The following is a 17,384-nucleotide window of genomic DNA, read 5'->3' as shown; positions in this document are numbered from 1 at the left end:
CATTCAATTGCCGTTTATTTTACAAGGCACACCAGGAAGTCTGTTATTCAAAGAGACACAGGAGTGGATCATTTAACAGGAAGATAGGCTCTTGGAATGCCTTTAAAAGACATACATTTCTAGGCAAATTCAAAAACTTTCTCCAAAAATCTTTATTCTGGTCAATGTGTATCTTTCTGAATAGATTCTCAGCCTTGATTGGAAGAGTTCTTTTTAAGTCATCGCTTGTGTTAAGTTGCTGTCAATTTTAACCCCTAGGGCTTGCCTCCTCTGCTAAGAGGATTTCTTTCTTCATCTATTTCTAGCCAGCCAGAGGAGAAATTTTGACTGGCCTTTCTGCTGCTTGCCTTTCTGCCTGCCTATTGTCCTTTTCCCCTTTAAATCAAAAGTAGGCAATGTCCCCTTCCCTTTTCAAGAAGAAAGAGAATCTCTCACTTTTCATAGCTTTCTGACTTCTGTTATTTGAAATTTAAATATAGAGCTCCTAGCACTAGTGTGAGCTAGTGTAGCTTCCTTCTGTGCTCACCTCTGGGAAGTTCTCGAAACAGATTTCTAAAAAGCCCATATTCCTATCAGAGCCTTAAATTTCAAGTACTGACAACTTAACAAGATTTATAATGAGACACTTAAAATGCTTTTATTGTCTCTTTCACTGGAGGTATGCTTATGCATGAAAGCCAAACAAAGCAACAAATGGTAAGATGTAATGGAAGCCCATCTTGGAAGCATCACACAAACCCACTGAAACTTAGGTATGTAAAATAATTATTTTCAAATAGAATATCATCTGAGGCCTTCTGGAAAAATCTCATATTGCATTCACTTTTCTTCCTACTTCCAATTCTGACAAAAATGTCTCAAGAAATGGAAATAAGATGGTGGAAAGTATGCATCAGTGAAAATAAAGGCAGGAAAAATAAAAATACCTGAGGTCAAATGGATAAATATGGGGGAAAGGCGAGGCAGGAAAATGAGACAGAGGAATGAATATGTGCTGAGCATCTCGTTTTGCATGGGACGAGATCAAAAGACTTGTTCTGTTCTTGAGTTGGGAGATGAATGTCAATTCAAATGTTTTAACATATTAAAAATAAATCAAGACAATTTAAAAAAATTATGTGTACCATCCAAATTATGAGATTAAAAAACATTTTTGTAGAAAACAATGAAGAAAATAAAGGCAATAGCAAGGGACCAGAAAATTGTATAAGACAGTTCATGTCATTGTAAGAGTTAATTTAAGAGGTTCAATTCTCAAAAGGGTTCCTTGTAATGATTTAGTCAAGAAATAAAGTCCAAGTATAAAAGGCTGAGAGGAGCAAATACAAACAGAAATAAAGCTTTGCACTGCATTTTAGATGAAGAGGAGTTGAATTCACAAAATACTAAATATGACTAATAGGTCATTGTTACATCCATAAAAGCAAAATTCATAAGACCGGAGGACATCATGAAACTCTGTGCCAAATATCATAGCATTGATGCAAGGAGAAATTTCACAACAGTAATGGAAAATTGAAATACTCCTCTCTCATCTCTTGACAGATCAAGCAAGCAAAAAATAAATGAGGGTGTAGAAAATTTCAATAAGAAACAACAGATATGATTTATGAACAAAAATCTGCATTTATAGCAGATATGAGTTTTTTCCTTATGCCCAGAGAATTTAAGCAGAAATAGTTCATATGTTAGGCCACAAAGAAAATATAAAAATTCCCTAAAGCAGAAAATATCCATTCTATACACTTGGACAACTTGTAATAAAACTAGAAAGTCCTCTCAAAAATATACAAATTAAAATTGTTTTACTAAAAGAGAGAAAAAAATTCAACTATAGAATCCTTGAAAAATGATTATGAAAAAGCAGCAATAATCAGAAATTAAAGTTCTAGCATTGATTTTTCTCATTGCCAAAGAGGAAGAAGCCATATCAATAAACTAGATATTTGTCCCAGGACATTTAAAAGGAAAAAAGGAAATTAGGAAGAAGAAAATATGATTTTTAAAAATGTAAACTAATACATTTGAAGACCAAAAACCAACTGATCATGTAAGAGTTGTTAAGATTGATTATTTAATAATAGAATAATAGTGAATGTTTTGCACTTATAGAAGTTGTTATAAGCAACTCATCTATAGTCCTTATAGTGACTCAATGTGTCAAATACTGCTTGTGTCCTCAATTTGCCATGAAGAAATTGAGGCACAGAGAGAATAAATAACTTACCCAAGGTCAAAAATCTAACAAGGGGCAAAGATTGGATTCGGCCTCAGACATTCTGGCTCTGTACTATACATATAGTTGCTAAGGATGATGGTTGCAAACTCAGAAACAGTATAAGTTTAAAAATCATAAGTAAAAAAAGCTTGTGAAAATAAAATGTGAATGATTTTAAAAATTCTTTATATGTTATTGATGGCAAAAGTCATCTAGCAGTGTTCCAAAGAATAATTATTTCTTTATTTCATCCAATGCCAATCCATTTCCTTATATTTCTTAGGCTAAATATAAAGTTGATAAAGTTTAGACAGTTCAGCATAGCACTGTGGTAGACAGATAACTGTTGTCTGGAGTGCTCAGCATTTCTTCCCACTTTTTAGAAATGCTCCTTTCCTTTCTTCCAAGAAATGCTTTTGCCCACTTCAGCCATGTGGTTTGAATGTGAATTGTTATATTATAAATCTCATTTCCCTCATTAGAAGAGGGTGTTGGGCATTGATAGGTCCTTCCTCAAGAGTTTTAAACTTAGGACTGGAGGGGAAAATGCTCAAATTCTTCTTTGGTATGATGGAGAAGTTTGTCTTAGTGATATTTATTCTGAGAGCAACTAAATAAAAAATAAAAACAGCTGTTTGAAACAACAGTGAGATACTTACGTGTTAGTCAAGTTTCCCTCATTATAGTAAAATACCTGAACTAATCAATGTACAAATATAAAAGGTGTATTTTGGCTCATAGTTTCGGAGGTCTATTTCATGGTCAGCTGGCCCCATGGCTCTGGGTCTGTGATGAGGCAGTGTATCGTGGTGGGAGTGCATGACAGAACAAAACCACTAACCTTATCAGCAGAAAGAAAAGACAGAGGGGGAAGGTCTTGCTCCCACAGTTCCCTTCAAGGGAACATCCCTAATGACCTAAGGACCTCCCAGTAGTTTCCACTGTCTCCCAATAATATCACCCTGTGGGCCAAGCCTTTAACACACGGACCTTTGGGGACATTGAACATCCAAACTGTAGGATGATGTGAGTTGTTCAAGACCTGGTATCATGCTAGAGGTGGCTTCAAAATTTAATATCTGACCCCACCACTCATATTCTTTTTCAACTCTGCATTATTTCCTCCATGACTAATAGGCAAAGGTAGGTAAAGTTTACCTTAAAAGCATACCCTCCAGCACAAGAAAGAATAAATTCAGCAGAGGAGTAGATAAGCAAATGTAAATTTGGAGAAATTAAACATTATTAATATAGTAAACCATTGAATCTCTAAGATGAATAAGAGAGGAAGACATGAATATAGAATTTTCAAAACAACCAGAAGGAAAACATCAAAATAACAGGCATAAGAACATGTCTTTCAATAATTCATATCTGAATGTAAATTATTTTAATTCTCTAATTAGATTTTATTTAAAAAAAAAAAGACCTGTAAATACACTGCCTGCAAAAAACTCATCTTACTGATAAAGACACACAGGAATTGAAACTAAAAAGATGGAAAATGATAATCCAAATAAATGGAAACTGAAAGTAAGCAGAGGAAGCTATTCTTATATTTGACAAAACAGATTTTAAGCCAGAATCAGAAGAGACAAAGTTCATTACATTTTGATAAAGGCAACAATGCATCAAAAAGATAAAATGATTTTAAGTATATATGCATCAAATATCAGAACACTCAATTTTATAAAACAAACACTATTGGACATTAAGGGAGGGAGTGGTCCCAATTCAATAATAGCAGGTGATTTTAATACCCCATCCTCTGCAATAGATAGATCATCCAAATATCAATAAAGAAATGTCAATGTGAAATTATATTATAGATCAAAGGATTTAGCAGTTATCTACAGAATATTTCACCCAACAGTTCTAGAATATACATTCTTTTCATCAGCACATGGAACTTTTTCCAAAATAAATAACATATTAGGCCACAAAGGAAGTCTTAACAGATTTTTAAAGGTTGAAATAATTTCTTGCATCTTATCAAATCATAATGGAAGGACACTAGAAATCAACAGCAAGAGCAACTATCGAAACAATACAACCACATAGAGATTGAACAATACATTTTTGAACAAACAGTGGATCCCTGAAGAAATTAAAAGGGAAATTAAAAAATTCTTTAGAATCAATTGAAAATGGAAACACAACATACCAGCAATTGTGGATTTAATAAAAACAAGACTCACAGGGAAGTTTATAGCTTTGAGTTCCTACATTAAAGAAACATAAAGCTCTAAAATAACCTATTGATAAATCTCAGGGGGTTAGAAAAACAAGAACAATCTGAATCCAAAATCAGTAGTGAGAAAGAAATGATAAAGATCAGGACAGAAATAAGTGAAATAGAGACTAAAAGAATGATACAAAGGATGAATGAAAGAAAGAATTGGTTCTTTCTTTGAAAATGTAAACAAAATTGAAAACCCTTAATTAAACTCACCAAAAGAAGAACATACAAATAAATAAAAGTAGATATGAAAAGGGAGATATTACAATAGATATCACTGAAATTCATAGAATCATTAGGGAATATTTTGAAAAATCATACACTAATAAACTGGAAAATGTAGAAGAAATGAACACATTTCCAGACATATGACTGCCAAAATTGAACCAAGGAGATCAAGATCAATAGCAAGTAATGTTATTGGAGCACTAATTAAAAGTTTCCCAACAAAGAAAAGCCCAGTAAAGACATATTCACTGCTGAATTCTACCAGGCTTTTAAAGAAAAACAAATACCAATGCTCCTCACACTATTACATCAAATAAAGAAAAGGAACATTTCCAAACATATTCTGTGAACCTAGTATTACTGTGCCACTGAAGCCTGATAAGGACATAACATTAACGATAACAAGAACAAAAAGAAAAGGAAACTATAGACCAATATCCTTGATAAACATAGATTCAAAAATGTCAATAAAATACTTGGAAATCAAATTCAGCAGCACATTAAGAAGGTCCTATACCATGATCAGGAATATAAGGGTGGTTTCAACATATGAAGTCAGCACAGTGGCTCATGCCTATAATCCCAGGGCTTGGGAAGGGAAGCTGAGGCAGGAGGATCGCAAATTCAAAACCAGCCTCAGCAACTTAGGGAGGCCCTAAGCAACTTAGTAAGAACCTGTCTCAAATACAAAGGGCTGAGGATGTGGATCAATGGTTAAGCATGCTTGAGTTCAATTCCTGGTACAACAGAAACAAAAAGTATCAAGTGTATATTAAAAACCATGATCATCTCAACATATGTAGAGCATTTATTAAGCATAGAATGATCATACACTTTATCATAAGGTTTTATAAGACAAATTCATATTTAACATCATACTCAATGGGGAAAACCTAAAAGAATTTCCTTTAAAATCAGGAAAAAAATCAAGAATGTCCTTTTTTTACTGCTCTTATTCAATATAGTACTGGAAACTTTAGCCAGAGCAATTAGACAAGAGAAAGAAAGAAAAGGAATAAAACCAGTGAAGGAGGAAGTCAAATGATCTGTTTGCTGATGATATGGTTCTCTATTTAGAAAATTGTAAGACCTCCACCAAAAAATTCTTAGAATTAATAAGTTTAGCAAAATAGCAGGATACGAAATGAGCATTCAAAAATAAGTAGCTTTTCAGCGGTAAAGCACCCCTGGGTTTAATTCCCAGTACAAGAGAAAAAAAAAAAAAAAAAAAGATAGCTTTTCTATACACAAATAATGAAACCACTAAGAAAGAAATTAGGAGCATAATCCCATTCACAATAACGTCAAAACAAACAAAACACTCTATGAAGAAAGCTAACCAAGGAAGTGAAAGACCTCTACAATAAAAATTAAATATGCTGAAGGATGAAGTTGAAGACACAAGAAGGTGGAAAGGCCTTCCATGCTCATGAATGGGGAGATTGATTTTGCTAAAATGGCCACACTACCAAGTGATCTGCTGACACAATGCAATTCCCTTCAAATACCAGTGGTATTCTTCACAGAACTAGAAAGGAGAAAACCAGAATTCATATGCAAAGAGCTTGAATAGACAAAGCAATCCTGAACAAAAAGAATGATGCTGGAGGTATCACAATACCTGATTTCAAAATATTGCACAGATAGTAACAAAAATAGCATGGTATTGGCATAAAAACAGACATGTAGGCCAACGTAATAGAATAGAGGACTCCGAAATAAACATATGTACAGCAAACTGATTATTGACAGAGGTGCCAAAAACATGTTGGAGAAAAGACAGCCTCTCCAACAAATGGTGCTGGGAAAACTGGAGAGTCGTGTGTAGAAGATTAAAACTAGACCTATGTTTCTCACCCCGTATGAAAATCAACCCAGAATTGATCAAAGACCTTAGTGTGAGGCTCCAAACCTTAAGACGACTAGGTGAAAACATGGGGGAAACTTTTCAAGGTTTTAGCAAGAGAATGTTTTCCTGAATGGGACTCCAGTAGGCCGGGAAACAAAAGCAAGAATTGACAAGTGCGATTACAACCAAGTAAAAACCCTCTGCACAGCAAAGGAAACCATCCACAGAGTGAAGGAACAGCCCGCAGAACAGGAGGACGTCTTTGCCAGCTGTTCACCTGACAGAGAATTAATATCCGGAGTTAAAAAGTGACAACAGAAGAATACATAAGCCAATAAAAAATGGGCAAATGCTCCGATCAGATACTTCATAAAAGAAGTAAACATGACTTCTTAAAGTATATGAAAAAACACTCAACATCTTTAGCCATCAGGAAATGGCTAGTATCAAACAAATTCAAAAAAATAAGCCCTGGTGAGGATGTGGAGAAAAAGGAAGCCACTTACATTGCTGGTGGGAATGTAAATGAGAATAGCCACCGTGGAAAACAGTGAACGTACGGAGTATCCTCAGAAAAATGAGAACAGAGCTACCATATGGTTCAGTCAAATCACCTGATTACTTATCCAAAGGAAGCGCAGTCAGCATACAAAGGCGATAGCATGTTCATTGAGACATGATCCACGATAGCCAAGACATGGAGTCAGCTCAGGTGCCCAAAGACAGAGGACTGGATAAAGAAAAAATGGCATATACACGCGGAGCATTATTCAGTCGCAATGAAAAATGAAATCATACCATTTGCAGGAAAATGGATGGAACTGTAGGACCTCCTGTTAAGAAAACTAGAAAGACAGGTACCACGTTTTCTTCATATACGGAAACTAAAAAAAAAAAAAAAGATGAGTTTACAGTAGAAGAGGGCTATTAGAGTATCAGGGAAGAGGACCAGGGACCAGGGAAACGGGGGAGGAGAGGGAGGGACGAGGAGGGCGGTCAGAGCTTGACACACACGTCATGGAAGGGTCACCGTGAAACCCAGCAGGTTGTACAATCAACATTCACATTAATATTTATTAATTGTAATTTCAAAAAAATGAAAATCTTCCCCCCAAAAAAGGAAGAGGAGGAAATGTGGACACATAAAGAAACCCCAAGGGGGCTGGGGACATAGCTCAGTTGGTAGAGTGTTTGCCTCACATGCACAAGGCCCTGGGTTCAACCCCCAGCAACACAAAAATAAAATAAAATAAAGAAGCACGAGGGAGGCAGGTTCCGAGAGGAAAGGCCACGTCAGCACACAGCCAGGACACAGCCACCGCGTGCAGCCTCTGAGGAAACCAGACACCTCAGCCAGGGCACCTGGCCTCCGACAGCTGAGGCCCAGCAGCTCTGTGGGTGCCACCACACCGTCTTGATGTTTTCGTTATGGAAGCTGTAGAAAATGAGTAAAATTGTAATTATTATCAGTTAAAAAAACCAGCGTCTCCTCCTCGCCTTTAAACTTCTTTCTTCTTAGTCATGCCCATTTCTCTCCTTCTGAAGGTGAGTGTGTGGTAGGGACTTGATAGATGCCCGAACAAAGGCTCTTGAACACTGTTACAGGGCCCTGTTGGCAGGTAATTTTAAACATCTTTTTTGCTGTTTATCCTCTTTGACGAAGCATCTACTCAAGTTTTTCACTTGCTTTTTAGTTGTGGTGTTTGCTTTCCTATTGTTGAATTCCGAGCATTCTTTTCATATTCTGGCTATCAGTCCTTTGTCAGGTCTGTGATGTGCAAATATTTTCCCCTCGTCTATTGCTCATCTTTTCATCTTCTTAACTGTGTCATCAGCAAAGCAAAAGTTTTAAAATTTAATAAACTCCAATCTATCAATCTTTTGTAGATTTTGCTTTTGATATCAAATGTATGAACTATTTGCTTAGCTCCGGGACACAAAGATTTTCTCTTGGATTTTCTTCTAAATGTTTTATAGTGCTTTCAAATGTTTTATAGATATATGATCTATATTTGTGTAAGGCATGAGGAGAGAAGGTCAAGAGTCTTTGTTACAACAACTTTTTTTTAAAAAAGATTGTCTTTCTCTATTGAATTGTATGTGAACTTTTGCCAAAAATCAATTTGTCATGTTTGTGAGTCTATTTCTGCTCTGCCTCTTCTCTTTCATTAATCTCTATGCATATCCCATGCCAGTGCAGTGCTATATAAAATACTGTAGCTTTAGAGTAAGTCTTAAAATTGGGTAGTGTGATTCCTCTAGTGTTATTCCTCTTTTAAAAAGAAGAATAAAAAATGCTAAAAATTTGTTTCGGTAATCCTAGTTTCTTGCCCTTTCCATAATAGAATGATCTTGTTTATCTACAAAAATTCTTGCTGAAATTGAGAATTGAAAATTTATCCATAGATCAGTGTTTAGAGAATTGACATTATTCCTATTGTTGAGTGTTCAATCCAGGATATTGGTGAGTCTTCAATTATTTAGGTCTTTGAGATCTTTCATAAGCATTTTGTAGTTTTTACCATGTAGACCCTGTATGTATTTTAGTAGATTTATACTAGGGTTTTTCATTTTGGGGAGTTATTGTAAATTTTATACACACACACACACACACACACATATACATACATTTTATATTTCTGTTTATTGCTAGTATATAGAAATATGATTAGTTTTGCACATCCATACATCCATGATTTTGTTAAACTCATCTCTTCGTTGCAACAATTTGAAAAATAGATTTGTTGGGTTTTCTATGTAAGCCATCATGTTGTCTGAAAATAAGGATAGTTTTGTTTCTTCCTTCTCCATCAGTGAGCTGCTTATCTTTCTTGCTTCACGGTGCTGGCTAGTACTTCCAGGAACAGTGCCGAGCAGAGTGGCACAAGTGGACATTGTTGCTCTGCCCCAGATCTCAGGAGGAAGGCGCTTGCTCTCTCGCCATTGGATATGACTTTCATTTTTAAGGCACCCTTGACCAGGAAATTCCCTTCTATTCCAGGTTTTCTAAGCATTTTAATTGTGAAGGGATGTTACATTTAATCGAAGGCTTTTTCTCCATCAACTTCACTGCTTAGAGAAAGTCCACTTGTTCAAGGTGTATTATTTTTCTTTTTGCCTACAGCTGGATTTGATTTTCTATTTTGTTGATGTGTTGGCACCTACATTTGTGAGGTATGTTGGCTGGTAGTTTTCTTGTCCTGTGTTGTCTTTGACTGATTTTGATATCAAGGTATTGCTGGCCTCATAGAATAAGTTAAAAACTGCTGGCCTCCTTTTCTATTTTCTGAGAAAAATTATACAGTCAGTGTTATTTCATTTCATATTTTTTGGTCGAATTCAACAGTGAACCCAACTGGGCTTAAAGATTTATTTGGGTGACTATTTTAACTACACATTAATCTCCTTCATGGTTAGGGCTATTCCCATTTCCCTTTCATCTCGAGCAGCTTCTGATTCCTGGCTTAGCGGAATTGGGCCATTGAATCTACTCTGCCAGTTGTTTGTAGGAGTTGCTTATCATTCTTTCAATGTCTGCCCGCACAGGCGGATCAGCCTCTTGCATTCACAGTACCGTTGATTTGTGTACTCTTTTTTCTCTTGTTCAGTTTCTCTAGAAGTTCATCAAATTTACTGATCTTTTTAAAGAACTAGAGTTTGCTTACATCACTTTCCTCTATTGTTTTTCTGTTTTAATTTTGATATCTGCTCTTTGTGGTCTCTTTTTGTTTGCTTTGTGTCTGTTTTGTGCTTATTTTTTCCAAGTCACAGCATCTTTGTTTGAGACTTCTTTTAAAACATACACATTTAATGCTGTAAGTGTTCCTCTAAGAACTGCTTTTGCTGTGCTTCCCAAATTTTGATATCTTATATTTTCATTTTCAATTCAGAATATTTTCTAATTTTCCTTGAGACTTTGTGTTTGACATATAGATTATTTAGAAGTAAGTTGTTGTGTTTCCAGTTGTTTGGAAAATTTCCTGATATCATCCTGTCACAGATTTTGGGCCTTATTCCATTATGGCCAGAGAACCTTCTTTATTCCATCTCAATTAAAAAAAAAGTTCAGGTTTGTTTTACATCTCAGGATATAAATCATCTTGGTAGATGATTCATGAACACTTAAGAAGAATGCTTATTCTTCTCTCTGTATTGTCGGGTGGAATATTCTGTAAATTTTGGTTCTCAACTGGGGTGGTCTTGCCTCCCTTTCCCCATGGGACTCATGCCAATGTCTGGAGACATTTTTGAGGGTCACATCTTGACAGAAAGATGTCATTAGTATCTAGTAAGCAAAGGCAGGGATGCTGCTAAGCAGCACACAGACAGCTCCCCACAAAAAGTAATTAACTGCTCGAAATGAATAGTTGTTGAGAAATCCTGTTTTATATCTTTCCTCATATTGTTTGCTCTTTCAGTTAATGAAGAAGCCTCGAAGTCCCCAGCTACAATTGTGGTCGTCTCTAACTCTTTCAGTTGTGTCATTTTGCGTCATGTAGCTTGAGACTTTGTTATTCGGTTCATACACAGTTAAGATTGTCTTGTCTTCTTAGTGGATTAGCAATTTTTTTGTTGTATGTAATGCCCCTCGTGATCTTTTGCAATTTTCTTTGCTCTGGAATCTACTTTGTCCGATGTTAGCATTAATACAGCGACTTCAGCTTTCTTTGGGTCAGTATTATCCTGGTGTGTCACTTTTTATCCCTTTATTTTTTTAGTTGTTCAATGGTCCTTTCTTGAGATATTTTCCTTTGTCGCTCTTAACCCGCTGGGTGTTCTACAGCACCGTTGTTGATGTCAGCCGTGAAGTCATAAGAGGGGAGGCCAGCGGCACCGCAGGCCGCAGACGGAGGTCCCTAGTCTCTTAAAGGGTTCCGAGAGTTCTCCAGCTGCATGTCAGGGCTACCCTGCAGGCAGTGCTAACGACCACAATAAAGTGATACTTCCTCTCTGTGTTCCTCTGCTGCCTTCTCCCTCCAGGCAGTTCCTCGAGGGCCTTGCTGACCAGGGAAGAGGCGGAATGTCCCACTGCAGCCGGGGACCTGCACATTCTGGTCTGGCTTACTGTGACACCCAGGTCCTTCCAGTCAACTGTTTACTTGGCGAATTTACCATCAACCTCTTTGTGGAGGAAAGAACCAGGGGACTGGTCTTGAGGTCCGGGCAGATCTGGCACCCATTTCCCTGCCCGTGTACCTCTTGGGCCTTCTTCCATTATGGCCAGAGAACCTTTTTTTTAAAGGGGTCCAAGAGTTCACATGACTCTGATGTCCTTGAACCTGGATGACATGGATGCGGAGGCTGATGTCGGGTGGAACTGGACGAAGGATGACAGAAGAAAATCGGCCTCGGCTCTGTTGGAGCTGCAAGCCAACAGCTCTTCCTTTCCATTTTAACCTACTTTATTATTATGCTGGCGGCAAGTTTCTTGTTGACAGTGTTTAGTGGGTGCCTGTTTCCTCCATGTTAACAAACTGTTTTAAATTAGTTTGTTTAGACAGTTTACATTTAATATAATTATTGATGTTTAGGTACAAGTATGCTCTTTTGTTTTTTGTTTCCCTTTTTGTTGTCGTTCCCACTTTTCCTTTTCTGCTTCTTTTTGGCTATTTGAATTTTCTCTTCCATTTTAATTCATTCAGTTGACATCTGACACTCTCTCTCTGTCTTTTGGTTGCCCTAGAGATGGCAACAGACATACTTAACTTTTCAGTTTAGTGGAAACGAGTGCTTTACCACTGCAGGTGGCTGGACGAGCATCACCACCGGCGGCTCCCCGCCCTCCTGACCGTGAGTGGCAGTTGGCTTGCATGTGTGCGCACACCTTAGAAGAGGCAGTGGTTTCTGCTGTACTTCCAAGTGTTTCCTTGTAACTGTCAAGGAGAATAGCAGTTTGTTGTATTAAGAACTTCTCCACCTTGTTCTCCAACAAAGGGAGCATCTCCCACATCCCTCCAGCACCCTGCTTCTCTTTGAAGCCACTCTCCTGACCTCAGCTCAGGAAGCCTGAGTGTCCCCTTGTCATGAGATGGCCCTTCTCCTGGACCTCACTGAACTCTCAGCACCTCTGACTTGGCATTATTAAAAGCGTGATTTCTTCTTCTGAATCCATCATGAGGCACCTCAAAGAGGATTTCTTCTTTGGGACAGCAACAATAGGATTAAAATCAAGCACTCACAAGTTTGAATCCAGCCTCTGTACGTCGCACTGTTCTTAGTGCTGGGACGTGAGAGCCTTTGGAAAGGAGGAGTGGAGGGTCAGCTCACTGGAAGACTTCCTCTCACCTGCGCATGCTTCTCTTCCGCGTGCCCCACGTAGCTCTGATTGTGTGTCAGAGACTTCATTGTCCCGCAGTCTCACTCTCTCTCCTTCTCTCTCTTTCTTTCACACACACACACACATTTATTTCATTACTGAGCAATATGGATAATATGCTTATTTTCTTCTGGCCTTTTAGTTAGAAGAGGGCATGCTTATCATGTGAGCCCTGGCCAGGGTGACCACACAAATTGTCATGCAGAGCAGGGCACCTGCAAGCAAAAGAGGAAACTGACAAATGCCAAGACAGACGAACCCCATAAAATGCATCACAAACAGCCCTTCAGCTGGGGATGAACAGGTGACAGTGACTGGAACCTCAGCTGGGAGAAAGCAGTGGCAACGGTCTCGACCGCAGAGGTTTGAAGGGGTGTAAGTGCAGTCCCTGAGGCTGATGCAATTCAGCCACTCGGAACCTACCTCCCAAGTTCAAGGGTTTTCCTTGGGCATACTCTCTCCTCATAGTCACAACCACCGTGCAAGGGGAGAGCTGTTGTTCTCGGTCATAGAGGAGGAAGCAAGGTCAGGGAGGGAACGCAGAATGTTCGAGGTTTGTATATCCAGAATTTGGTGGAGGAGACACTGGTCTTTGCCCTTTCAGATTGCAGACACTCACCGGGATGCTGTACCCTGTGCTGGATATAGGCTTTGGTGGCGATGGAGCAGGGCTCTGGAGCTGTTGGGCGCTGGCCCTAGTCGCCCTGTGTGATCACAGTGTGGTTGTGGACGGAGCCGCTTCCGCTATGCAGCTCCTCACTCGCCCTGCTCGGACCACATGCTTCCTCTGTGTCTCACTCACCCTCACACTAACCCCACAGTGGGCACTGTTAGGAGCCACACTCTGTAGGTGAGCACAGTCTGAAGGGCCCGGAAAACGGCCCACCGGGTGGGAAAGACGCAACAGCGATCGATTCTTTCATTTGTCTTGACTGAGGGTCAGACCACAGTGCAGGTCTTGTATTCACAGCATTATTCAAGAAGGTCTTAGGAGGTGATTCCTTCCAAAGATGTGCCTGCTTTTCCGGTTTCCCAAAGGCTCAAGAATTGCTTTTTATGGAATGTGGATTGATTTTTTAAATTTGTATTGTTTTTTGGTGTGGCCAGAAGCCCTCCCACTTCTTGAAGCCGGTGTCCCATGCAGCGGTTGTGGCCATGCATGAGAAACAGCAGGTGGTGCCAGATGACAGATGGTGCGGGAGCCGTCGCGGTGGGAGGGGTCGCAGCGCGAGCAGGCAGGCAGCTGGCAGATCTTCCCCGCTCGCTGGCGCCGCTCGCTCAGAAGCTCCCGATCCAGACGCACGCAAGGCGCTGTCCCTTCAGCACCACGGCTCGGGCTGGGGAGGGAGGACTCCGGTTTGTCCTCCTCCTCAAATTGGCTTGAATCTGCTCTGACCCCAAGAGTGCAGCACAGTAAGTAGGCATTTGTTTTTGTTGAAGCCACTCCCCAATACCCTCTGAATCCTCACCACCCCGGGTCCCGCAACAGCCCGGTTTTGTTGAATAACATTCCATCAGCAGGATTGACAGGAGGAATTTAGTTGTGCTGGGCTTTTGAGGGTGGGGTGTAAGCACTGTTTGACTTCCAAGGGAGCTGGAGAGGGATAAATGCGATTTGTTTATTCAGTTGGCAATCTTGCAATATGGGGGCTGCTAACTTTCCATGGAACCAAAAAAAAAAAAAAAAAAAAAAAAATGGCCCTCCGCTATTGAGGAAATGGAGGCATTCCATGGCTGAATAGCAGGACCAGGCTCAAGCCAACCGCTTTTTGTTTTAGAAAATTGACTCTCCTGTACAGTCTACGTGTGATGTAAAAGGGTACACCTGGAGACATCAAGTGAAGGCATTGTGTTTTAGGGGAATTGCTGAAGAAAAGCCAATGTAATAAAATAGCAACCAGGGTGGCGAGTTGGAATTTATCATACTGCAGGGGGACCCAGAATAATGGGATTTCATTCTGCACTACGAATGAGCTTTCCACGGGGGTTATAGGAATACTTTAGCTGTCGTGTCTGGGTATTTTTTAAGCTTGTATTTTTTTATGTAGGTCTGGGATTTTCTTTGGTTCCCCCAATTTGAGGGCTGTTGAGCCCTGTGGGCAGGTGGCATGTTCTGATGATTAAAGAAGTTTTCCTGGACAATGGGAATCATGTCAGGAAATCTGGCGGAAGATGGATGACGGATGGCTAGATTGAAAGCGGCTGAGTGGAGCTGTTGGGGACAGCGCAGTTTCTCTGTGTCGTCAGCCCTCTCTCCCTGCCTCGCCTCCCGCTGTAACCAGAATCCCACTGCTTGCCTTAGGTCCGGGAAGATAGTGTGAGGATGGTGAAGCTCAACAGCAACCCCAGCGAGAAGGGGACGAAGCCGCCTTCGGTGGAGGATGGCTTCCAGACCGTCCCTCTCATCACCCCCTTGGAGGTCAATCACTTACAGCTGCCTGCTCCAGAGAAGGTAAACGAGGTGCTCTTCCTCTCGTCCTCCCCTAGGACCCCCACCACAGGAAATAGAATGGCACGAAATCCCACCCAAACCCCTTTCCCCATCAGCCACAGATGCTCCCTTTCTTATAAAATGTAGCTCTTCCTTCCAGAGACCAGACATCACTTGTAATATTTCAGATTTGTGGTAAGTGTTTATTCATTTTCTGGTTCATATCTATATGCTTGGGCAAGCAAATTAAGCTTTCCTTGTTCAAGTTTTGTCACAGCAGATGAATACAAATAAGCTTCTAGATAGTGACAGAGAAAAACCTGCCTTGATTATTTTGGGAGGTGTTTCGAAAATTAGCTGGTGGAGGTTTGAAGACAGAGAATTGGATTCAGTCCAAAAAGCATTCAGTTTGCACCTGCTAAGGCCCTGTTCTTACCTAGGAGTTGGTTATAAAAAGAATAATGACAAAATACGTTTTCAGTATGACAAATGAATATAATGTGTCATGGCAAATGCCGTACCTGAACATCACAAAGACAGAGAGTGCATGGGTGGAAAAAGCTAATTCTGTTGAAGTGGGAAGAGGATGGGGAGGGCTTGGGGACAGGACTGGGAGACAAGTTAGATGAGCTGCAGAGGACATTTGAATTGGGCTCTGAAAGGTGAGTGCAAACCTTCCAGGAAGACCATGGGAGGAACGGGCATTGGAGGCAGGGCGCTCACATGTCGAAGCGTGGGGAGCCTGGGGGACAGCAGCCTGGGGAGAGTGTCTTGGGAGGCGTGGCTGGAGCGAGTGACTGGCTGATGGCACATCTCCTGACGTGGGAGTGGTCCATGAAGAATCGGGTGAGCACTCCTACAAGGCGAGGGGCTGCCACCCCCGGGCACGGGTGGGAGAACAGCCGTCCACTACCCGCCGAGAACTGGGGTTTACAGTGTGAGCTTTCCTACAGTGAGAGGTGCTTGGAGGCAGGGATGAAGTTCCTGGCTGACGAGGGAACAATGGACCGTTCCATCTGTTCGATTTTCGCATTGGCATCTTCAGGAGGGCATTGTGCGTCTTTACCACTTGGCTCCCTCTAATCCAGAGAGGAGGAGTCAAGGCCAGATAAGGAGCCTGCTGACTGGCCAGGGTCGAGTCATTTATTTTGAAAGTGCAGAGCTTGTCAGTATGAGACCGTGCTGGGGTGGGTGGCAGAAATAAGGAATTCTTGGGCCATTCTCAGAAACTGATAGAGCCTTTAAAAATGAATTTCGAACAAGCAATTAGCACTAAAAATGTGAAGAGAGTATTAAGTGAGTGCTTGCTACATGCATATCAGATGATGTCAGTTTTTTACTAACATATCAGAATCATCTGAGATGTTAAGACCCCTGATATCAAGACCACACCCCAGAACAATTTTAGCAGGACCTTTGCGGAGACACCCAGGAGTCAGTGTGAGCAAACTCTTCCTAAGACACAGGAGTTGGTGGAAGTGCTGGAGTTTGAAGCCAGGTGTGAGTGGCATTGGGGAAAGAGAGGAGGGTGTTTCCTTGGGGTTCAGTGAGGCTAAAGCCACAGGCCTGCAGACCTGCATTTCCCTGCAGTTGACAAGGAGAAGGGGTGGGGTGGGGTCACCTCTGCTACCCTTGCCCAGGCCTGGGGTCACCGGAGCTCCTTGTGATCTCCTGCTCCCTTACTCTTCCCTCCCGGGGGCCTTCGTTCCTCAGTGAAGGAGGAGACCGTCCTGATAAGCACTGAGTGCTCAGCCCAGATGTTCCAGGAAGTTGTCCCGAAGGCTGGCCAGTAAGTACCCCATCTCCATGATGGCCCTGTGTGTGTGAAGGAGGCCCTGAATCCTGAGGGACAGAGAAAAATAGTCATGGTTTCCAAGTGCTTCTCAAATGTCAGAGACTGTCTTAAGTCATCTGTACGTGACACACACACACACACACACACACACACACACACACACACAATTTTCTTTCATTTTCTCATAGCTTAATGGAGCATTGGAGTTGCTACTTTGATTTTCCCCTTTCTTTTTGGTACTGGGGTTGAGCCCAGGGCTTTGCACATGCAGGAAATTACTGTGCCACTGAGCTGCAGCCTGAGTACTT

General features: G+C 40.7%; 1 protein-coding gene across 2 annotated transcripts in view; it reads left to right on the top strand.

Moving 5' to 3' along the window:
- Positions 1-13,980: 13,980 nt before the first annotated feature.
- The window catches only part of NSG2 (neuronal vesicle trafficking associated 2), a 56,864-nt gene continuing 53,460 nt past the window's right edge, over positions 13,981-17,384 (top strand). Inside the window, exons 1-2 of one of the 2 annotated variants that reach the window (XM_079144335.1) lie at positions 13,981-14,263; positions 15,153-15,311. In XM_079144335.1, coding sequence (XP_079000461.1) covers positions 15,174-15,311 — 138 coding nt within the window. In that variant the 5' untranslated portion in view covers positions 13,981-14,263; positions 15,153-15,173. The remainder of the gene's footprint in view (positions 14,264-15,152; positions 15,312-17,384) is intronic. The other variant, XM_079144336.1, reaches the window with a different exon arrangement.

This window comes from Sciurus vulgaris (assembly GCF_902686455.1).
Source record: "Sciurus vulgaris genome assembly, chromosome: 6".
Lineage (NCBI taxonomy): Eukaryota > Metazoa > Chordata > Mammalia > Rodentia > Sciuridae > Sciurus > Sciurus vulgaris.
This window is presented reverse-complemented; position numbering and strand designations above follow the sequence as displayed.